At 41.8% G+C, this 24,180-nt stretch overlaps 1 protein-coding gene across 3 annotated transcripts; it reads left to right on the top strand.

Moving 5' to 3' along the window:
• Nucleotides 1-2,127: 2,127 nt before the first annotated feature.
• Nucleotides 2,128-23,738, top strand: LOC127002938 (importin subunit alpha-7-like). Of its 3 annotated transcripts, XM_050869243.1 has the most exons (11): nt 6,832-6,976; nt 8,402-8,599; nt 9,662-9,676; nt 10,736-10,942; nt 11,021-11,241; nt 11,910-12,173; nt 12,727-12,805; nt 13,146-13,265; nt 14,110-14,259; nt 15,541-15,700; nt 16,177-23,738. In XM_050869243.1, the coding sequence occupies exons 2-11, from the start codon at nt 8,402-8,404 to the stop codon at nt 16,368-16,370; spliced, it is 1,608 nt and encodes a 535-aa protein (XP_050725200.1). In that variant the 5' UTR covers nt 6,832-6,976; the 3' UTR covers nt 16,371-23,738. The 3 variants fall into 3 exon arrangements, with proteins under 3 accessions (XP_050725199.1, XP_050725200.1, XP_050725198.1); XM_050869242.1 differs by lacking the exons at nt 6,832-6,976; nt 9,662-9,676 and adding an exon at nt 2,128-2,239 and having other exon boundaries at nt 10,721-10,942; XM_050869241.1 differs by lacking the exon at nt 9,662-9,676 and having other exon boundaries at nt 6,834-6,976; nt 10,721-10,942.
• Nucleotides 23,739-24,180: the final 442 nt, after the last annotated feature.

Raw genomic sequence — 24,180 nt, 5'->3', positions numbered from 1 at the left:
CCCGGGTCTATCTGGGTTGTCGTCTGCACAGGGAAAGTGTAGAGACAACGTGATCCCAACCATATCGAAGTCATATTTATAGGTTGGATTAATTTGTGCCATGGTAGGAAAATTAGTGTAATGGTCATATTTGAATCTCGCGGGTCATTGCGGGTTGTCGTCTGCACAGGGAAAGTGTAGAGACGACGTGATCCCAACCATATTGAAATTACGAAAAAGACAAAAGCCTGCGCGACACAAGGCTTCCAATCCCCTTCAGAGCCATTCTTTTGTGCTGCTCAGAGGATCCAATTCCATCACCGTGACACCCTTGCAAGCATAGTCTTATAAAAAGCGCCTCATCCTCGTGACGTGGGCAATATTTACCAAAGAAATGCAAATGAATATATATGGAAATTATTCCTTAGATAAACTTAAATATATGAGTTGATGACGCTGTAAAAGGATGAAGGAGTAGATTGATACCTCGTTGACTTTCCTGATTTTTTTTTTAATGGGGTGAATATGTGAAAAATGTAAAGAAATTAAAACTTTTACATGATATTCCGAGGCTTAAGAGTGGATTTTAATGGCAGTGTGATGACGTTTAGTAGTAAATCCATAAATATGTTACGTGTTTTCTACTATTAAATTTCCTTTTTGTTGATTATTTATGCATCATGTATAGGCCTATTATATATAAACTAGAGTTCTGTATTGATGTTTTAAGGGAAAAGAGCGAATTTAATGGCAAAATGAGGGCGTTCAGAGGTAAAACAGACTTAGGGAGAAATTAAAGAATATGAAATGAATGAAAATGTGAAAAAATGAGTTTGCATCAATATATTACGAGGTTACAAAATGAATATTATAAACTTAAAGACGAGAAAGAGTAGATTTAATAGCAAAATGAGGGCGTTTAGAGGTAAAATATGGGCGTATACACTTGAGAGGAATATGTAAATGTAAAAAAATAAAGAATTGAGTTGAATTGAAATTTTATATAGAGAAAGAGAGGAATTAGTAGCAAAATAAGGACGTATAGAGGTAAAATAGACTCGAGGAGAGGTCAGAATGTGAAAATATATAGAAATTAGAATCTTCCTTAATAATAATATGGTTAGCAAAGCAATATACCGAGGAGAAAGAATAGATAGAAAGGAGAAATAAGGGCGAGGTAAAATATAGGGTTGAGTTAAATGGCTTGCAGATTCAGAAATGTGAAAATATATATAAATTAGAATCATCCTTAATAATATATGAGGTTAACAAAACAATATAACGAGGAGAAAGAGTAGATAGAAAGGAGAAATAAGGGCGAGGTAAAATATAGGGTTGAGAGGAAGGCTTGCAGATTCAGAAATGTGAAAATATATATAAATTAGAATCATCCTTAATAATATGAGGTTAACAAAACAATATACAGAGGAGAAAGAATAGATATAAAGGCGAAATAAGGGCGTGTAGAAGCAAAATAGGGTTGAGAAAAAGGCTTGCAGGTCCAAAAATGTGAAAATATATATAAATTAGAATCATCCTTAATAATATGAGGTTAACAAAACAATATACCGAGGAGAAAGAGTAGATATAAAGGCGAAATAAGGGCGTGAAGAGGCAAAATATAGGGTTGAGAAAAAGGCTTGCAGGTCCAGAAATGTAAAAATATGTATAAATTAGAGATGAAAATTTAATATAACGAGGAGAAAGAGTAGATATAAAGGTAAAATAAGGGCGTGTAGAAGCAAAATAGGGTTGAGAGGAAGGCTTGCAGGTCCAAAAATGTGAAAATATATATAAATTAGAATCATCCTTAATAATATGAGGTTAACAAAACAATATACCGAGGAGAAAGAGTATATATAAAGGCGAAATAAGGGCGTGTAGAAGCAAAATAGGGTTGAGAGGAAGGCTTGCAGGTCCAAAAATGTGAAAATATATATAAATTAGAATCATCCTTAATAATATGAGGTTAACAAAACAATATACCGAGGAGAAAGAGTATATATAAAGGCGAAATAAGGGCGTGAAGAGGCAAAATAGAAAATGTGAAAAATATATATAAATAGAATCATCCTTAATAATAACAAAACAAAATAAGGGCGTGAAGAGGCAAAATAGGGTTGAGAGGAAGGCTTGCATGGAGTATTGGAACTATAGAGGTAGTGACAGAGCTGCTGCAGGCCGAGGAAGGGAGGCACAACAACACTCCATTATTTTACCTCCATTATCCTTTTTCTTTCTTACGGGAACGTCCACAAAGGTAAATATGGCGGGGAGGAGCCTTAATCTCTTCCCTGGGAGCTCGAGGGCGTCCAGGGAGAGGGAGAAAGGGAGAAAAACGGCAAAAGGGTGGGAATAATGGCCGGCCTTGACTTAATGTGCTAGCAGATGTCACATTGGGGCTGACCTGACCTCCGTGACCTCCTGACCTCGTTTATATTGCTTTCCACAGGTCGAGGTCACGTATGGAGGTCATTTATATGGGTGGGAGTGGGTCATGTAGCTTTGTTCTGACGTGTACGGGTTTGTGACATGTATACGGTGTGTGGCCATCATGTTTTGTCTGTTTCCCTTTTTGTGGGTCATTTAAGCGTCCTGGAGGTCAATATTCCCTTCTAGTTATTATTCTAAGGTCAAAGGTCACGAGTGGAGGTCAGATATATGGTAGGGAAGGAAAGGGATAGATTCTGACATTGTGTAGCTATCGAGTTTTGTCTGTTTCCCTTTTTGTGGGTCATTTAAGCGTCCTAGAGGTCAGTATTCCCCTCTGGTTATTATTTTAAGGTCAAAGGTCACGAGCTGAGGTCAGATATATGGTTGGAGAGGCCAGGGGTGGATTCTGACATTGTGTATCTATCAAGTTATGCCTATTATCCTTTTTGTAGGTCATTTAAGCATCCTGGAGGTCACTATTCCTTTCTAGTTATTATTTCGAGGTCACAGGTCACGACCTGAGGACAGATGTATGGTAGGAGAGGCCAGGGGTGGATTCTGACATTGTGTATCTATCAAGTTATGCCTATTATCCTTTTTGTAGGTCACTTAAGCATCCTGGAGGTCACTATTCCTTTCTAGTTATTATTTCGAGGTCACAGGTCACGAGCTGAGGTCAGATATATGGTAGGAGAGGCCAGGGGTGGATTCTGACATTGTGTATCTATCAAGTTATGCCTATTATCCTTTTTGTAGGTCACTTAAGCATCCTGGAGGTCACTATTCCTTTCTAGTTACTATTTCGAGGTCACAGGTCATGAGGTGAGGTCAGATATATGGCAGGGAATGAAGGGGATGCTTTCTGACTGCAAGGTTAGAATACTTTTATTACCTATACTTTATTTATGCTTCCTGTAGGTCATATTTCCTCTCTAGTTATTATTTTGAGGTCAAAGGTCACAAGTGGAGGTCAGATATATGGTAGGGAAAGAAAGGGAGGGATTCTGTCATTGTGTAGCTATCATGTTTTGTCTGTTTCCCTTTTTGTGGGTCATTTAAGCATCCTGGAGGTCTATATTCCTTTCTGGTTTCTATTTTAAGGTCAAAGGTCCTGAGCTGAGGTCAGATATATGGTAGGAGAGGCCAGGGGTGGATTCTGACATTTTGTAGCTATCAAGTTATGTCTTTTTCGGATAATATTCACTAAAGGGCAGCCTCCTCTGGCGGCGGCGGCGGTCCAGCTGGTGTTGCGAGAAATATCTCCTCGCAGAAATAGGTTGCATATTCAGTACGCGCCTCCAATATTGCCCCCACGAGAACAATAACTTTTACTTGGTTCACTTACTTGGTTTCACATACTCTTGTACTTCTCTAGTTTTAGTGGTGCGTCATACATTGTGTGTGTGTGTGTGGGGGGGGGGAGGTTCCAGGGGGGAAAGGGATGTAATTTGACAGCAAAATAAGAAAAAGATTTTGACCTATAAATCACATGACTTATAGGCACGCACCAGTCTTCCTCTTAATCAGTGTTTTGAGGTTGAGGGTCATGTGCTGAGGTCAGGTATATGGCAGGGAAGGACAGGGGAGGTATTCTGATAGCAAGTTTAGGTCAATTTCCCTCTTTGTTAGTATTTTGAGGTCAGAGGTCATATGTGGAGGTCAGATATATGGCAGGAAGGACTGGGATGGATTTTGACAGAAAGCTTAAAACAATATTACCTACGTCCTGTTCTCTACACGTCCTGCTGGGTACTCCAATCTTCCTCCTTACTAGTGTTTTGAGGTCAGGGGTCATGTGTGGAGGTCAGATATATGGGTGGAAATGGGTTATGTACTAGCTAATTTGTGACCTAAGTTGATTTGTGACCTGTAAGTGTTTTGTAGCTGTCATGTTCTGTGTAGCTTCCTTTATTAGTGTTTTAGGGTCAAAGATAATATATTTAGGTCAGATATATGAGTGGATATGGGTCATGTTGCTAATTTCTGACCTAGTTTATTTGTGACATGTATGTGTTCTGTAGCTGTCATGTTCTGTATAGTTCTCTTTCTGTGGGTCATTTATGGTTCCTGTACGTGATTCTTTCTTAACCCGTCCGCTGCGATTGGCACAGATTTGGCCTTCACTGGTAGCCTGGTAACACACACTCCCATGTCTTTCTCTGCTTCTGTGGTGGATAGTGGAGTGTTTGCCATGTGGTATTGGTGTGCTGGATTTCCCCTCCCAAGGTGCAGGGCTTTACATTTTTCTTCATTGAGCTGTAGCAGCCACTTTTTGTTCCATTCCTGTAGCTTAGTGAGGTGTTCTGGTAGGAAATCCACAGTCAAGGGGTTAACTGAGTCACATGGAAGCTTGAGAATGGTTAAAAAGTCCTTTGTAAACCATCTGTGTGTGTGTGTGTGTGTGTGTGTGTGTGGGTGTGGGTGTGGGTGTGGGTTGTTGTGGGCGTGTTTGTCTATCTCTCCTATTAACCTGGATTTGGCTTATAAGGGCTGGAAGTTGTGTTTTTTGGGTTAATGGAGTTTTCTGATTGCTGGAGATTTCTAATACCTGAACTCCTATTACTAGAATTCACAAGCAACTGGATTTTGTGTTTAAGAATGTTTTTAATGTCTAACATAGAGTGGGAATTTTTTTGGCTTGTAAGGTCTGGGAGTCTGGTTCAAGGAGTGGTTTTGGGTTCATTTCTAATACCTGAATTATCTTTATATTGGAATTTAAAGCAAGTGGTTTAGATTTTGTGTATGAAAATGTTTTTGATGTGTAACAGAGAGAGGGTAATTTTTTTGGCTTGTAAGGTCTGAAAGTCTGGTTCAAGGAGTGGTTTTGGCTTGATTTCTAATACCTGAATTATCTTTATATTGGAATTTAAAGTAACTGGTTTAGATGTTGTGTATAAGAATGTTTTAATGTCTAACAAAGAGTGGGAATTTTTTTTGGCTTGTAAGGTCTGAGAGTGGTTCAAGGAGTGGTTTTGGCTTAATTTCTAATACCTGAATGATCTTGATATTGGAATTTAAAGCAACTGGTTTAGATTTTGTGTATGAGAACGTTTTTGATGTCTAACAAAGAATGGGTAACTTTTTGGGGATTGTAAGGTCTGAAAGTCTGGTTCAAGGAGTGGTTATGGCTTAATTTCTAATACGTGAATGATCCTTATTGGAATATAAAGCAATTGGAATAGATCATGTATGTGGGAGCTAGCTTTTCGTGTTTCATAAGGGATTGGTAATTTTTTATACATATAAGATCTGATAGTAGTTGTTTTGACCTTGTTTGATACCTGAATGATCTCTAGTGGAATCTTCAGCAACTGGCTTATGTATTGTGGGTATATAAGGTTGTTTTTGAAGTCTGTCAAAGGATGGGTTTTCACAGTTTTCATTCCACCTTATGAACCCAGTAGCAGCGGGGATCATATTTCTTAATGGTCCCTCTAAGCGAGAAAAGTGAGAAAAAATCTGCCCTCACACAAACCATTTCATAATACATATCAAAGCATTTGTGATCAGATTATGTATCATCTATTTTTTGGGGTTTATATCATGGCACAATTTGGCCCGTTGCTGCTACACGGTAAAGCCACAAATTTGGCCCGTTGCTGCTACACGGTAAAGCCACAAATTTGGCCCGTTGCTGCTACACGGTAAAGCCACAAATTTGGCCCGTCGCTGCTACACGGTAAAGCCACAAATTTGGCCCGTCGCTGCTACGGTAAAAGCCACAAATTTGGCCCGTCGCTGCTACACGGTAAAGCCACAAATTTGGCCCGTCGCTGCTACACGGTAAAGCCACAAATTTGGCCCGTCGCTGCTACACGGTAAAGCCACAAATTTGGCCCGTCGCTGCTACACGGTAAAGCCACAAATTTGGCCCGTCGCTGCTACCGGGTTAACTAAAAGCCTAATGCTGGAAAATGTCTGAAAGTGTCAAATAAGCAAGAAAAGGGTATACTAGGTTATATTTTGAGTGTGTGAGGTTGTTTTTGGAAATGCTAAATGAACATAAAAAAAGCTGGAATGGTGGTTAGAAGTGATATTAATTGTGTTTTTTGTGCTCCAGTCATCCAGCCGTCTTAAAACAAAAGCTTGATGTTACGAAATGGCAGGAAACGGCAAATAAACTTATAAACAAGCATAAAATTAACTGATGGGGTGATTATGAGTGATAAGAAGAGCAGTGTAAGTGTTTTATTGTGGCTCATATCAATTTTATCACATCCGATCTGTTGGATATAAAAAAATTGACTTAGACTCCAGGAAATTTTAAGGTTGTGACTTAGATTCCGACTCCACGCCTTTCCCCTCTCCCTCTTCTGCAGTGTGGTGGTAGGGAAGTTAAACCACGCCATACCACACACCACACCCAGTCATACCACACCACACCACATGCAACACCCAGCCACATCACATCACTCGCAACACCCAGCCACACACCACACCACACCACACAGCCACACATCACACTCCACCACACCACTCCACACCCAGCCACACACATCACACGCATCATAAAGGAATCGTAGTCAGAGATATTTTTACTGGCCGACTCCAACGCCAACCAAATGTAAGCGACTAGTGACTCCGACTCCACACTCTTGATAGAAATTGATAGATACGTTTAAGAATATGGACCCTGTTATTTCCCTGCAAGACCTGGGTGTTAAGGAAGTTGTGTTTAAGATGTAATGGGAGCTGGATATGTTTATGAATTGTGGACCTTATTGCTTCTTTGCAAGAACTGGGTGTGTGTGTTTTGTGATCTTGGTGATAGTTTTAACATGGCTTCTGCATCTTGAATGGAAATATCACCCATGACAACCCGGTTAATCTTCTCTGTGGCCTTGGAAGAGTCGTAATGGGATCAGAATACAGCACTGTCTCCAAGGTTGCGATAAATAGGTTGATGTTGCATGTCGCAAATGTTGAAATCGCAAACTTTGAACCATTATTCTCATGGGGAAATTGAAAACCGTCGACATCTTGCGCTTGGCCACCCATCCGGATGGCCAAACGCATGTATGCAGATGACCCCGGCTGCATGCTGGGCCCGAGCAGCTGATGGGCGGCTGATGGTGGTGATGGTGGTGATGAGTGTTGGTGGCATGGCTTTTGCATTGGCGCCGCCTCAACGGTGTTTTTGTCGGGGCCCGTGTGTGTGTGTGTGTGTGTGTGTGTGTGTGTGTGTGTGTGTGTGTGTGTGTGTGTGTGTGTGTTTGTTGTAGGCTTGGGCTTCTCAGTTTGCCGATTCTTGTTTTCCACATGTTGCACGGGACCCCTTTCTTTTCTCCCATCTCTTCTTTTTGAAAAAGAAGAGATTGAAGAAATGAAAGGGGTCCCGTGCAACATGTGGAGAATGAGAATTGGCAAATTGAGGAGCTTGGGCCCACAATGGGCACAGCTACACACACGCAGGCCCCAATGAAAATGCCGTTTGGGTGGCGCCAATGCGGGGGCCACGCTGCTGACACTCACCATCGCCGTCATCAGCCGCCCATCAGCTGCTCAGGCCCAGCGCGTGGTCGGGGCTGCTCGCATACATGCGCCTGGCTGCCTGGATCCCACTCACCATGTTTCCCGCTGCCAGTGGAAAGGCCCGGGGGTTGGGTAAGAGCGAGAATGGAGTCAAGGACCAGAACAAGGTGTGAAAAAACCCAGTTTTAGCAGCCTTTTCTTTTCCTTTCGGGTCATATCGCAATTTCAGTTTTCAATAAAAATCGAAGTTTTTGGGTCCCTATTGCAAACTCGGTGAATCGCAAACTTGAAACTTGCAATCCTGAAGAGAGTACTGCATGTTTAAGCATTTACATCTTACTGTTTCCTTGCAAGAACTGGGTGTTGATGGAGGAAAAGAGAAGAAAGATGGAAGAGAGGGAGAGGAAAGGAGAAGAAAGTGGGAAGGGTACAGAAAAGAGAGTAGATAGATATGTTTAGGAAAATCCACCTTATTGTTTCCTTGCAAGACCTGGGTGCTGATGGAGCTGCTTTTCAGATGTCGGGGCCATCACAGCACAAGTATCGCTACAAGAACCAAGGCTTAGACTCCGCCGAGATGAGGAGGCGGCGGGAGGAGGAAGGCGTACAGCTGAGGAAACAGAAGAGAGAACAGCAACTCGCGAAGCGCCGGAATGTAAACGACTTGACGGCAGGGCTTGGCGAGGACGAGACCGTCGAGGCCTCCATGAACCAGGCAAGTGTGGCGTCTCGGTTGATGGGTCGTGAGGTGGCCCGCAACATTGCCAGGTTGTCGTACTCTGCTGATTTCTGACCCAAAAACTGCTTTCCTCACCCAAATAACTGCCTTCATTTATGGTTATCGTTTAAATGGTTAATTATTGGTGCTTCTTGGCAATAGTTATGGGCCAGAAACCAGTAAATACGCGGCTCTTTATTACGATGATCAGCCAATGGTGGTGGTGGGGAGGAGGAGGATCAGTAAGGAGGAGGATCAGTGAGGAGTTGATTCTAAGCTAAGAGGATTGTGTACTGCTGGAAGGGGGATCAGTGTGTAGCTTTTTTTGACCCTCGCCTTTCATGTGTCCAGTTCAGTTCTGTGTCGGGGTGAGTTCTGACTTTGTTACGGCACTCCCTGATTTAGTCTTTCCTTGGGTTTGCCTTTTTCGTTCAGGCAAAGGCTAAGGCCACCACTTAAAATTGGTGGTTGTGGGTTAGCAAGGGCATGCACCTGGAGAATCTTGCGCAAAAACTAAAAATGGATCGATTTCTGAATTGAGGAGAGCCATACAACGTCCAGCCGCTCAGGAAGAGTGAAAATGGACGTTAAACAAAATGATGATGATGATGATGATGACTGTCTGGGTCTCTTATCCTTCTTCTTTTTCCTTTTTCTTTTTTCCTTTTTCATCTTAAGTTTCTATACTGTTTTTTTTTTGCCTTTTCAATGACGCAAGATGTTCACTGCTCTTACATTACCTTCCCCTAGGAGAGCAATGGTAGTGGGCAGGGTTCTCACAACTTTTTATATATTATCTTATTTTTTATACTGTGTACTTCTTGTTTAACTCATGGTCGGTCTCTTGCACTATCTCCCTGACTCAAAAAAAGATCTGAGGTTTTAGGTATCAGGACACCTCTCCTCCCGAAATTGACCTCTCTTTTGGCCACTTTGTAATCTTTTTAGGAGCAGCAAGTAGTGGGCTATTTTTTTCCTTCATTATTTTTTTTTATTTTTTTTGTGCCCTTGTCTTCTTTGCTGTAAAAAAAAAAAAAAAAACTCTAACCTTCCCTTCAGGAGAGCAACCAGCAGAGGACAGTAAAGGGCAGGGTTTTCATATCTTTTATTTACTTATTTGATTATTTTTTTATATATCTTAACCTTTATATAATTATTCTTATGTATCCTAACTCCCTGTATCTTAACCCATATACATATTAACCCTTGGTCTGGCTTCCTACCCCAAAACTAACCAAACAAACTGGGCACTCATATCTTTACTTATTTACTTATAGAACTTGTTTAAATCTTGGTCTCTCTGTAACCCCCCATAAAAGACCCAAGACATTAACTTCTCTGACCTCAATCTTCCCTTCAGGAGAGCAACCATCAGGGGACAGTAATGGGGAGGGCTTTCAATCTTTATTTATTTACTTATTTACTTATAGAACTTGTTTAAATCTTGGTCTCTGTAACACCCAAAAAGACCCTTGACATTAATTTCTCTAACCTCAACCATCCCTTCAGGAGAGCAACCATCAGGGGACAGTAATGGGCAGGGCTTTCAATCTTTATTTATTTACTTATTTGCTTATAGAACTTGTTTAAATCTTGGTCTCTCTGTAACCCCCCAAAAGACCCAAGAGATTAATTTCTCTAACCTCAACCATCCCTTCAGGAGAGCAACCATCAGGGGACAGTAATGGGCAGGGCTTTCAATCTTTATTTATTTACTTATTTACTTATAGAGCTTGTTTAAATCTTGGTCTCTCTGTAAACCCCAAAAAGACCCTTGACATTAATTTCTCTAACCTCAATCATCCCTTCAGGAGAGCAACCATCAGGGGACAGTAATGGGCAGGGCTTTCAATCTTTATTTATTTACTTTTATATAAGACCCTTGACATTAATTTCTCTAACCTCAACCATCCCTTCAGGAGAGCAACCATCAGGGGACAGTAATGGGGAGGGCTTTCAATCTTTATTTATTTACTTATTTGATTATTTTTTGTATATTAACCCTTATATACCATAGCCCCTACTTCCTAATTCATATGTCTTAACCCTGATATATTTTAACTCCTATATCTTTACTTTTATATCAGTTCATTTCTCTAACCCCAATCTTCCCTTCAGGAGAGCAACCAGCAAGGGACGGTGGTGGGCGGCAGCCTCATAACCTCGGAGATGGTGCAGGTGCTGTACAGTGACGACCTGGAGGCGCAGCTCAACGCCACACAGAAGTTCAGAAAGTTACTCTCCCGGGAGCCCAACCCTCCCATAGATGAAGTTATCCAGACCGGAATCGTTCCCAAGTTTGTTGAGTTCCTCCAAAGAGATGGCCACTGTACCCTGCAGGTGAGGAGCACTTTGAGACACTTGTAGGATGTTTTTTAGCAAGTGGTATTGCGGGTGACGAGTCTTGTGTTTTTCCAGTTCGAGGCGGCGTGGGCCCTCACCAACATCGCCTCAGGGACCAGCTCGCAGACTCGCATCGTCATAGAGGCCGGCGCTGTGCCCATCTTCATCCGTCTCCTAAGTTCAGACTTCGAAGACGTCCAAGAGCAGGCGGTGTGGGCCCTCGGGAACATTGCCGGCGACTCCCCAGACTGCAGAGATTATGTTTTATCTGAAAATATCCTTATGCCTTTACTACAGTGAGTTGGGGGTGTTGTTTCCTTAGCAGAACTTATTATGACAGTTGTGTTTTGTTGTATTATGTCATGTATATGTCATCAGAAGGATAGGCAAAGGAGTGACTCCCCAGACTGCAGAGATTGTTTTCTATCTATATCTCCAGGCCCCTGTATCTTAACCCATATACATATTAACCCTTGGTCTGACATCATACCCCAAAACTAGTCAAGCTTACTGGGTACTCATATCTTTACTTATTTACTTATAGAACTTGTTTAAATCTTGGTCTCTCTCTAACCCCCAAAAAGACCCAAGACATTAATTTCTCTGATCTCAATCATCCCTTCATGCTCCCTCATGGTAACTTCCCTCCAGGGGGTGACTGTGGCAGAATTGTCTCCATATCTCCCCGTTCTGGCACTCCCTTGCAGCACACTCATTCCTGCTGCTCCCAACTCTCTCGCTCCAGTACTTTCTCACCTTATTGATCCATTTCACAGGTGGTCTTCCCCTGACACCCTCTCCCTCAATCCTTCCTCATTCACTCTCTTCACAAATACATTCTCATTCATTCTCATCATGTGTCCAAACCATCTCAGCACACCATCTATAAATATCCCTGTGCCTTAAGTACAGTGAGTCAGCATTAAAAGTGACCTTCCTCTAACCAACATCATACACTTTCCAGGCTCCTCAGTAAGTCAACTCGCCTCTCCATGACCCGCAATGCTGTGTGGGCTCTCAGTAACCTGTGTCGGGGGAAGAACCCGCCCCCAGACTTCGCCCGTGTCTCACCCTGCCTCCCCGTGCTGTCGCGGCTCCTGTTCCATAGCGACGCCGATGTGCTGGCAGATGCTTGTTGGGCCCTCAGCTACCTCAGTGACGGGCCCAATGAGAAGATACAGGCCGTCATTGATGCTGGGGTGTGCCGCAGACTGGTTGAGCTGCTAATGTGAGTGATTTTTATTTCTTATTGTTTAGCATCCTTGTTATTACTTATTTTTGTGTGATGGCCTTATTTTCCCTTGTCAGTGAGTATTTCTTGGAGTATAGGGTCTAGCCTATTTCTCAGAGCATAAGTAGATGTATATTGACTGTTTTTGTTACTCATTCTGTTTTATTTAGCTGAGCAGTTCATAGTCATTTTGTTTTATTTAGCATAGCAGTTTATACTCATTTTGTTTTATTTAGCAGAGCAGTTCATAGCAGGCTTTTTTTGTATCTTTATGTTTTGCCCTTGAGCTGTTTCCTCCACTATAAAATCAAAACAAAAACAATGTATGGGTCTGGACAGCAGCATCACCCACTTCATGGCCTAATCTCTTCTGTCTGATTCATATTTCCTCACCGTTTTTAATCTGCTTTTGACATGTAATTTCGACTCAAGGGGCATCAAAAGTTCCCTTGTCGAAAGCCCTGGCTGATCCTTGGCTATGGGAGATGGGGCGGCATGATAAGGGTGGTGTGTTTCTCGGACATTGAGAAGCAACGTTGCCCTTTTTCAGGTTCAATCAACACAGCGTGGTGGCGGCGGCGCTCAGAGCGGTTGGCAACATTGTAACCGGCGATGACGTCCAGACACAGGTGGGTGGGGCTGTGTTGTTGTTGTTGTTGTTGTCTCCTTATTCTTCTTGTTTATTTGTTCATCTTTTTCGTAAACTACTTCTTCCTTATCTTTTTTTCTTCGTGATTCTTCTTGTTTTTGGTTCTTTTCTTCTTGGTCTTCCTCTCTGTTCTTCTTTTTCTTGGTTCTTCATTTTCTCTTTTTTTCTTCTTCTTTGTTTTCATTTTCTTTGTTCATCTTCATCTTCTCTTTTTTTTCTTCTTGGTTCTTTGCTTCTTCTTCTTCTTTGTTTTCTTTGTTCTTATCTTGCACACTTTCAGTAATTATTCTTACTCATGTACTGTTCTTTTCCCATCGCAGGTTATTTTGAACTGTTCCGCGCTCCCCTGCCTCCTCCACCTGCTGTCGTCTCCCAAGGAATCCATCCGCAAAGAAGCTTGCTGGACAATATCAAACATCACCGCCGGCAACCGCTCGCAGGTAACGTTCACACACTCTGACAAAGGGCCATTTCTTCCTCACACCCTGACCAGTATTTTTGTATGTGAGAATGTGTGTGAATAATATCAAACAGTTTTGGAGACTGGAAGAAAGTGGAGGGATGTGGTGCTAGATGTTGCCTCAGTACGTTTCATATCTTTGAACTGAGTCTAAGGTGATGCTATTAGGAGAGACTTGTTAACTAGAGAAGCCTTTGACACAGTGAGAGAATTTTAGGATTGAGATGCGCTATTTGAAGAGGGAAATAGATTCTCGGCAGGAAGACAACAATGTAAGAAGCCTTTCACACGATGAGAATTTAGGGTTGAGATGCACTGTTTGAAGATGGAAAAGACTCCACAGGAAAACAACAGAGTATCACAAAGTAGGAGGGAAAGTACAGGTGTGAATAGTGTTTTGAAGTAGATGGTTGAAAATCCTAACCTTCAGTAACCATGTGTGTGTGTATTGAAGAGGGAAATAGGTTCTCAACAGGAAAACAACAGAGTATCACAAAGTAGGAGGGAAAATACAGGTGTGAATAGTGTTTTGAAATAGATGGTTGAAAATCTTAACCTTCAGTAACCATGTGTGTGTATATTGAAGAGGGAAATAGGTTCTCAACAGGAAGACGACGGAGTAACGCAAGGTAGAAAAATAATACCAGGTGTCAAAGTAGATAATTTAATAGATAACTGATGATATGAACCTCCAGTAACCGTGCATTTTTAACTTTTTATAATTTTACGATTTTATGCTGTCATTTTATCCGGCGGTTGTGGCGCCATGATTCCAGTCCAATTAATCAATCAATCAGTCCAGTAACCGTGTGTGTCTTCCGCAGATCCAAGCCGTCATCGATTGCAACATCTTCCCCGTGCTGATTGAGATCCTGGGCAAGGCAGAGTTCAAGACGAGAAAGGAGGCGGCGTGGGCCATCACCAACGCTACCTCCGGCGGCACCCCAGCGCAGATCAGATACCTTGTGGAACACGTTAGAGTCCCTCACATGATTTTGTTTACCTTCTCTAATTTGTGTTGTGTTGTTAGATGTTTTAACCCTTTCGTTGCTAAACGCTTGCAGCGAGCACAGCGTAACTTGCCGGTGGTGCTAAATGCTCGCTGCAACCTCCAGTTGCACTCAAATTTCCCGCATATGGAAGTGTTCCAACACTTTCTCACACCACAACATTGCCAATTCAGTGGGTTTTCCACGAAATTTGGTGGAAAAATCATATCAGCCTAGCGTGGAAAAGCACGGAAAATCTAAAGACGAGTAACTGGTGGATGTTGTTGACCAATATAGTGGCATTTTTGCATAGCTTCACCTACCACCTAACTGATATTTTGACCAAATAGTCGTAAATTTTGCAGTTGGCAATTCTACCCTGCCAGCACCCCATCAAGACATCTACTCAGTAGTTGCCTCAATATGGCTGACCGTCACGCATGCATAAATGTACGTCTTCACAGGCAACACCCCCTGAACGTGCCTGTATGTTCGCAGGAGAGGCTTACATTACCAAATCTTATAGATCTTGGCCTCCTCTTTCCAATGGTGTTTTTGTTTTGTAGCTGTGATGAATAGTTTTTGAGATACAGTGGTTAAAAGAGATCCCTTTCTCCTACTGGGGTGCCCGAGTGCGCCTGGGGGGATGGTCTCGTTGCAAGCACTTAGCAATGAAAGGGTTAATAGCTCTACAATTTTTAAAGTAGCGAAGTCTTTCATTATTTATTATGTTGGGTTAAATTTGTAGTTTTGGTCAGCACTACTCATTCCTACCTCATATCTTGCAGCTTGTTTTTTTATATTGGGCCATCAACACTAACACAAGGAGGATTTTTAATTAAGATATCTACGAATTTTGTGGAAAAATAGAATTGTAGTTATTATAATGAAAAATAATGCAAAGAATGTAAGGGGAATATACTTTTTGGCTTATTACTTGCTTATAAAGTTATGCATAAAGTGTGAAAGGAATTGACCTCTCTCTTGGCTACTCTTTACTTTTTACTTTTGTGGGAGCGGCAAGGAGCGGTCTTTTTTTTTTTTTTTTTTGTGTGTGTGTGTGTGTGTGTGTGTGTGTGTGTGTGTGTGTGTGTACCCTTTTTGTTGCCCTTGAGCTGTATCCTTTGGTGTAAAAGAAAAAAAAAAGCATTGTGAAAGTCAAGTGGTAGAAGAAACCCAAATAGAAATGAGAACTTCGGACCATCTTGGAGGAAAGGTTAATGTCTCCCAAAACCTCTTATATATAATATCTTCCTTGTCTCCCAGGGATGCATAGCCCCTCTGTGCGACCTGCTGACGGTGATGGACGCCAAGATAGTGCAGGTGGCGCTGAACGGCATCCAGAACATCCTGCAGCTGGGTGAACAGGAGGCCAAGACAACCTTCGGCGTGAACCCCTACGCTGTGCTGGTGGAGGAGTGCTATGGTGAGTGTGTGCGGGTGTGTGGGTGTGTGTCCTTGTCTCTCCATTATTTCTTTCTTCCCATCTTTGTTTCTTCCTGCCATTCTTCTTCCTCACATTTTTGCCTTCTCGTGTGTGTGTGTGTGTGTGTGTGTGTGTGTGTGTGTTATCAGTGAAACAGTTGCTCTCGGCCTAACAGCGCCTCAATTTCTGACTGGCCAGGACGAGATTGAGTTCCAGCAAAGTAATGAGAACGTTGAGATTGACATTGTGTGTGTAATTGTGTGTGTGTTATAGTGAAAGAGTAGTGCTAAGTCTAACACCACCTTAGTTTGTGGCAGTTCTGGACAAGATCGAGTTCCTTCAAAGTCACGAGAACCTTGAGTTTGACTGTATGTGTGTGTGTGTGTGTGTGTGTGTGTGTGTGTGTGTGTGTGTGTGTGTGTGTGTTATTAGTGAAACCGTACCGCTCTTCCTTACACCACCTCAATTTGCGACAGGCTTGGACAAGATCGAGTTCCTGCAAAGCCATGAGAACCTTGAGATCTACCAGAAGGCCTTTGAGATCATTGAGCACTACTTCGGGGGTGAGGAGGAGGACTCGAAGGTGGCGCCCCCCGTGGACGAGTCGGGCAACCAGTTCCAGTTCAACCCGGAAGCTGGCGCCCCCCCGCAGGGAGGGTTCAACTTCTAACAGGACCCGCTGGACGCTGAAGTACATTTCTATAAAGCTAGGAACCTATAAAGCTTTGTCATTATGGGACTTTTTCCAGAAGCCGCGTTTATTGTGTTATTTGGGGTACTTTCCACGCCTGGACATCAGTATATCACAAGGTCATTTTTAGTGAGTTTTAGTGAATAAAATGATGATTATTTTCATTGGCACCACGAGTTTGTTTTTATGGTTTCTTGTCATGAGTTAAAAGCAAAATACTAAATCGCAACCTGGTGTACCAATCCCTGTGGCTTTAGAATATTTTAAAGATCGTTTGGGACATGCACTCACAGCCTTGTTTGCCGTGCACAGCCAAGTATAAATAATCTGGCTGTGGATGGACTTGTAAGCTTTAAGTCCAGGATGTTATGTAAAAATCCAGCTGCAATTACACATTTTGCCTGATGGAAAGATTGGCCATGAACCCGTCACAAAAAGTTACGTCATGTCCCTAGTTAGTAATATCTGATGTCCAGGAGAGTACGTCCTCGTCATTTGATTTGCTCTACATATAATGAAATATGTAAAGTCTTTTCACAGAGTATATTAAAACTTACATACTTTGTTCTTCCCAAATCTGTGTAACAGTACTCCTAGAGTCAACTTTTACTCCTTACACTGCTCTCTCTCTCTCTCTCTCTCGCTCTCTCTTTCCTGTAACAGTCGCTTCACAACAATCTGAAAACCGTGATTTATAAAGTCAAAAGATGCACTTCCATCATCCCCTAATGACTATAAATCTCTCCTAACATAGTCAGTCACTTCATGAACCTCTATGTCCAGCTGGTGTCCACAGGAGGCTATCGACAAAACTCATAAAAAAAAAGAAAAAAAAAAAGATTTTGTTAAGAAGAGTTTTATTAGTTAACTTTTAATGAAATGATGAGTGTAAAAGAACAGTTTTGGTGCATAACTTTAATGAATTTGTTTTTTATCGGTGCCAACTTTGGGTGTGTTCTGCCTTGAGAGTACATGCTGCAGCGATTCCTTGTCCTTGTTTGTTATGCGTTACTTCTTGATGAGATACCACGTCCTTCACAACCTAATCCAATTTTTGATGAGATACCAAGTCCACCACAACCTGATCCACCGAGAGAGCCCAGGTTCGATTTCCGGGCGGAGTTGAGAAATTTGGGCGGCTTTTCCGATACCCTACACCCCTGTCCACCCAGCAGTGAATGGGTACCAGGTATTAATCGGGGGTTGTGTCCCGTCTCCTGGGATCTGTTCCCTTCTATAATTCCTTCCCCTTCTGTCTCTCTACGGCATATGACCACAGATGTTGCGCTGACTAAACGAAACTTCCCAACTTTTCCTGATCCACCTCAGCGATGAGCACAGAGACCACATGCAGCCTACGACCAAATTTTTAAACGCATTGGGCTTCCTTTACGACCATTTCCAAAGGCCGCAGAGAAGATTAACTGGGTTTTCATATGCGATTTTTCCGTTCTGTTCAGTTCATCTATCACTAGGATCACAAAACAGTCCATGAAAAGCCCAGCACCTTCCACAAGAGGCTTTTCTAACAGGCAAACTGAGAACATAAGAACATAAGGAGTCTGCAAGAGGTCGGTTGGGCAATACGTTTAAGAATACAGACCCTAGTGTACTATGACCCCAACATTACTTAATAACTGCAACACAAGTGGCTGAGTGTACCATTGAGAATCTTTTAGAGCTCATTCATAACTCTGCCAGGATCATTTAACACTGAATTTCAAAGTGTGTGCATTAATAATAGTGTCCCCTACAAGTTATGCATTCCCTTTTTCTCTCGTCGAGGTGTTGACAAGCATTGACCTCCAGTAACATTCATAACTCGCAGGCCGGGCCAACCATAACCTAAACTAAAAATGGGGAAAGGGATTAAATGTTCTCAAGGTGATTAGAGAGAGAGAAAATAGGGAAGTAAAAGGAGAAATGAAAGAAAGCAGGAAAAAATGTGAGGAGAGAGAGAGAGAGGTAACAAACGAAAACGAAAGCATGAACAAGAGTGAGAGAATGAGAACAGAGAGCGAGAGTTTCTGTAAAGGCGTGTATCGGTGAGTTCATTTTTCTGCGCGTGACAGACATTCCCCGTTTTGCTCCATCTTCTAATACAAGTTCCGTCACTTTACCCCCTCGGCTGCAAAATTTTGGTGTTCTCTGACTAATATATAAATAGAATGTACTTTTGAAGGCAGAACACACCCTCACTTGCACCAGTTTATCTGTAATGAGCCAAGGAATATGCGACACACACACACACACACACACACACACAAGACATACGCACACACACACACACTTAGGCGTTGCAATGTTACCACCTCACATTCTCACACCATGTCACATCACCACATACTGTAATTATACCACATAACTCCTCCACTTCCCTGTCCACACTACATCACATCACCACATCATGTCACACCACACCTACCCACACCACGTCACACCTTCCCACATCACACCTAACCTCTCCACATCACACTTAACCACATCAAGTTATATCACACATATTATATTACATCTTAGATTTTCCACCAGAATGGCTAAATTGTTGAGTTTTGGGCATAGGTACATTATGAATTAGTTGTTTGAAAGATTGGCAGTTAGATATTTAGCCCAGAATGAATTTGCACTAAAATATATATATAAAAAAGTTCAACAGGATTCCCTTCTCTGATTCTGTAAATAAAAGTTGGAACTTAAGACTTAGATGTCCAGGGAAGCCACATTTCAGTTGACTTCATTAAAGGATAAAAGACAAAAAAACTTGGTAATATACGTTTAAGAACACTCTCTTAAATTGTAAGTTTGATGAGACAAATTAGTAAATGAGAGACAGTGACTAAGTAAGGAACACGTTGGCACAGCTTCATGAGAGGCAGTGTGCCGTTCAAGACTGGAATTTATAGTTTTCAATGTTTCCTAAGGGTGTAAGGGTTAATACACATAATGGTAAACCTCTCTATGTCGGACTTCACTATAACAAGATTTAGTTTGTTTGAATGTTATTTGTTATTTTTTGAAATGACCTTTGAGGAGACGGCCATGGCAGAAACCTTCAGTCCTTGTCATTGTGCTCCCTCCTGCAAGAGCAACACAGCACCCCTACTCCAGCTGTCCTACTACTCCTGAGCCTTACCAGCTCATTGTGCTGACTCTTCCCATGGCCAGGACACTTTGACGTCACTTTTCTCATTCCAACATTCTAGACTTCACGTCCTTGTGCTGTCACCCACGACACACTTCTTCCACACATCATTGCTCTTGCCTTCTTGTCTTGTCAGCTTCTGCTGTCAGGTTGCTCATTTCCACTACATTCAACCCTCCTCTTGTACCTCATTCCAGGTCCACATTTATCTAATGTAGATCATTACTGATAGATTTCTTACTGCTCAGTTGCATCTCTTCCTCCATGCTCACCTATCTCACTAGAATTTCTCTATATTTTCCTTTGTGGACAGTACTGGATTTTCATGCTTTTCTATCATAACTTGGACTCTGGAACCAGAGTTATCACAATTTGATTAAACTTTTAATACAAATTAAAAAAAAAAATGCCATGATCTACATTTGTTCTCAGTTCTTTAACTTACATTGCCAAGACACCAGAGGTCCTCTCGGGGCGCCATATGACCGCTGTAGTTGCGGGGCCTTGACTACCCACCTCTATAAATCAATTAATCAATCATGTTATCTTGGGGTTTGCAGGTCAACAACAAACCCCATAGTCCTGTAATATCAAGCCCTCAGGCTGTCCTCTGTACAGAACTGTAGAGCTATCCCAGGGCTGTCCTTACACCCCTCACATGGCAAGGTTTACCCTGTCATTGACTCTGAAATGTTTCCTTCTTCTGATCTGTTCACATCATGATCGTCTCCTCACTTCATCGTCTCTTCTGCATGACACAGTATTCTTTGGCTTCCGTCAGTGGCTGAAAATTTTGCTTTGCCCAAAAGTGGCTCCCTCCCCTCAGTCCGATATGGTCAGGGTTTTGCTGTGTGTGTCCTGTGGCCCAGGGTAGTGCTGGGCTGCAAGAGATGGTATCAGTTTTGTTATATATGTGTTATGTTTACAATTCTACCTTCTCCCCAACACACACACACACACACACGAGTACATTATGTGTGCAGGGTTCCCGTGTGTGGCGGGTGGCAGGATGCCCGCCGCGGGGAACACTCCTGCATGCCCACCCTTAGTATGTGTATTTGTTTGTGACTTTCCTGTGAGTGTTTCCTTGAGTCTTGCATTGATTCCACTTTGTTGGTTTGCTTCCACACACACACACACACACACACACACACACACACACACACACACACACACACAGTGATGCCATTGCCATATATTTGTGGTGAGTTGTATTGCACCGTGGAGCTTGATTACTTACTGATCATGTTCAGTATGGCAAAACCCAGTTTATTAAAATTATACTTCTAGTTATATTATAGGGTAGATAAGAAGATGATTTCATAGCTGTAATGTTTTAATTATTGTGTGAATATTCCTGAGCTGCTTTGAGAATGTAAACGCATATTTCTTTTCTCTGATTCCTCTTCTCCGCTCCTCCGGAAGTTTCCATTCTGGTGAAAAAGGTATTTGCAAACACTTACTTGAGGATGCAGAGCTTTATCTTTAGTTACATTCTTTTGAGTAATCTTTAGTATACATATATATATATATATATATATATATATATATATATATATATATATATATATATATATATATATATATATATATATATATATATATATATATATATACCTCCAACACCTATTCTTCAAGCTGTGAAACTGATGAACCAAATATTATGTGAGAGAATATAGTGTTGCTTAATTGTCTCTGATTATTAGTCAGGAAGTAGTGAGGATGATGATGTAAATATGGCTGAAGACTAAATTTCTGTGAGGACTGGTGTCTGTGCAGCAGCTGACGGTGTTACAGCCGGTCGTGGATCACGGGGGCGGCATTATGGCCGCCAGCAGTGGGCCGAGGGAGGCCGCGGGTTTTAAGGAAAATTGAATCAGACTTTTGAGACAGGTTCGGTTGATTTTTTTTCTTTTTTTCAGTAATAAATTTTGATGTGTAGCTTTTTAGGAAAGTAAAAACTGCTAAGTTGAGTATCAAATCTTCAGTTAGACAAATGTTTATCTGTAGAAAGTAAATTGAGAATTTACATGCTAAGTCAATTTGTCATATCAAGATGGCAGTGTGTACATAGAGTTTAGAATTCAGGTGTTCATTTCTGTATTGTGGTCCAAATGGGTTATTAAGAAACAAGAATTTGTTTGGGCAATAATGGTTGCCTGTATTGGGGGTACAAGGATTTGTTTAAGCCACATTCAAGTGTTGGTTTTCCTTTATCGAAATTATAAAAATATTGGAGCTCAGTTCATCATTGGCTGCTTGGCTCACAACTTGCCAACAAATATGTAAAATTTATATTTCCTGTGTGAAGAGCTCTGTGGCAGGTGTTTGTTTTGCCAAAGTTTGGTGATCAAAATATTTAACATTTTGCATCAAGAAGCCAGAAAAAAAACAATTTACAGGCAGTATGACCTTGTTTGTTTTCATTGTTAGCTGACATGCACCTTTGAAGGTGGAGATTTTGGGAAAACTCATGGGAAACTACTTTTTTTTTTTTTGTCTTGTCTGAATTATGAGTCCAAGTGTAGTTGTTTTGGCCCTTCCCTTGTATCTTTAATAGCTCAAGTACTTTTTTGCCATCATTTTTCTAATATGTGATCAAGGATTAGTCAGCTTTGTTAGTTTATTTCTCACGAGAGGCTGTGTCGGCAATAGGGTCAGCCAAGTGTGTGCTCGTTGTAGAGTGCATTGTGTGCGGTCCGTGTGCGTGGGAGTGGCCAAGGTGCACGTGATAGTATGCTGTCCATGAACATATTTTCTATTGACGCGTGTGTGTGACGCATGCATGGACGGACGCGTGGGTGGACATGTGTATATGTGTATGTATGTATGTATGTATATTTATGACAAGAGTGAATGTGTGAAACTTTTTATATTAATTTGTTATTAAAAGTAGATGTAATGATAGTTATTATTGCAATTTATGAACTGCACTTGACTGTAGTCAGAATACTTTGCAGAGATTGATAAACATTGTATGCATTCTACCAGTATCTCCATGTTCACAAAAGAAACACTCTTGTTAATGTATTCAATTGAATTTTGTTTTACTCATGTGCAGTGACCAATGGGAAAACTTCAGAATAGTGACATCTAGGAAGGATGGAAAAAAAAAAAAAAAAAGTGTCCTACAAACGTGAACATGGCCCTGAAAAGCTGAAAACACCTGCGTTATCAATAGTGCATTTTACAAAGCATGAATTGTACTTTGTGCTTCCTAAGTGACTTAAAAATCCTTCTTTTGTGAGCATTGAAAGTTAACAGTGGCGGTGAGTCTGGTGGTTCAAAACGAGGCGAGAAACATGCCGTGAATGGGTGTGGATGCTGGTGACTCAAGCAGATCAATGACACAAGACACTACTGACTTTAAGCAAAGAAGTCGTGACGTGTGAAGTGAAAATCAAGAAAAATAACTTTGGATGTAGCCGTGCGTGCGCCAGTGGTGACGTCTCCTTCTCGAGTGAGTGTACCAGTGAAAAAGGTGTGTACAAGTGACATACTGAACCTCGTGTGCATTGCCTGTGGGACTTTTTCTTTTCTTTTTTCATATTTGTGTGATGACAGTGATGCGTTGCCGTGTGAACAGACTATTGCTTTGAACCCTTCTGAATGCATGGTAGAGGACAAATGGTTACTTTTTTTTTTACTTGTGGAGTAAGAGAAGCCTCGTTGCTTCTTGAGGATGCCTATCAGATTTGTTCCCAACTGACAGCGTGCTTTCTCTGAGCCAAGGCGAGTCATTATGCTAGTGTGGGTGGATGTGTTAGTGTTGTCTGGGACCTTGTAACTACTACTTCTGACCTTGCAAACGGCCTTCACATGAATTGCATTTGTCGTACAGGACGCCCTCTGTCGCTGTACACTTCCCAGCTCAGTATTTTGTTGCCTATCATCTCAGGCCTCGCTGACAGGTCTTGTGTCGACAACCACTAATAGTTCTGTTGGCGCCCTCGCAGCCTTGTTCCTGCATCTGCTTTTTCCTTTTTTTTATAATGTTTACATGGTGAGAGGTCCCAGCAACACTCAAGGCCCATGCATTGCCTCAGGAAGCAATACATGATGCCATTGTGATAGTGAAGTTAGTGATAGTGGCTACGATATTGTGGGTAGTAATGGAATAGGTATCACCTGTATTACATGGCGTGAATGTGATCTGATGGTGACGAGTATGTGTGGATCTTGAGTAAATGATGCTCCCTGACCCACATCGACTTTCCTTGTGACGCCTTAAACCGTGTTCCTCTTCCTCCCTCCAGACAGAATCAGGGTGAATGCCACAGCTGCTTCCATGGTGGATGGTGTGATTCTCTTCATTGAGTTAGCTTTAAGGCCTCCATCCGTGGGGCATCTTCCAGAGACGTGGCGCATTTCAGACAGATCAGGGAAGGCAGCGTCATTGTGGACAGTTCTCACCACAAAGCCAAATCTCAAATGTTACTGATGATGTTGCCTTTTTACTGTGTTTGAAATGTGCCACGTCAACTTGACATCTTCCAGAGGCGTGACATGTTTCAGACAGACCAGGGAAGGCAGTGTCATGTTTAACAGTTCTTAATACAAAGCCAAATCTCAAGTGTTACTGATGACGTTGCCTTAGTGTGTTTGAAATATGTCGCGTCCACTCTTCAGACACATGGTAGTCCCTTC

This window comes from Eriocheir sinensis, chromosome 24 (assembly GCF_024679095.1).
Source record: "Eriocheir sinensis breed Jianghai 21 chromosome 24, ASM2467909v1, whole genome shotgun sequence".
Classification (NCBI taxonomy): Eukaryota; Metazoa; Arthropoda; class Malacostraca; order Decapoda; family Varunidae; genus Eriocheir; species Eriocheir sinensis.
Note: the sequence above shows the minus strand (reverse complement) of the source record. Positions and strands in the feature narration are given on the sequence as shown.

Bases quoted from the DNA above. Each gene is read 5' to 3' on its own strand.
- LOC127002938 (XM_050869242.1), top strand. From the start codon at position 8,402: ATGTCGGGGCCATCACAGCACAAGTATCGCTACAAGAACCAAGGCTTA. The intron at 8,600-10,720 runs GCAAGTGTGGCG...TCTTCCCTTCAG, and splicing joins TCGAGGCCTCCATGAACCAG to GAGAGCAACCAGCAAGGGAC. The intron at 11,242-11,909 runs GTGAGTTGGGGG...TACACTTTCCAG, and splicing joins ATCCTTATGCCTTTACTACA to GCTCCTCAGTAAGTCAACTC.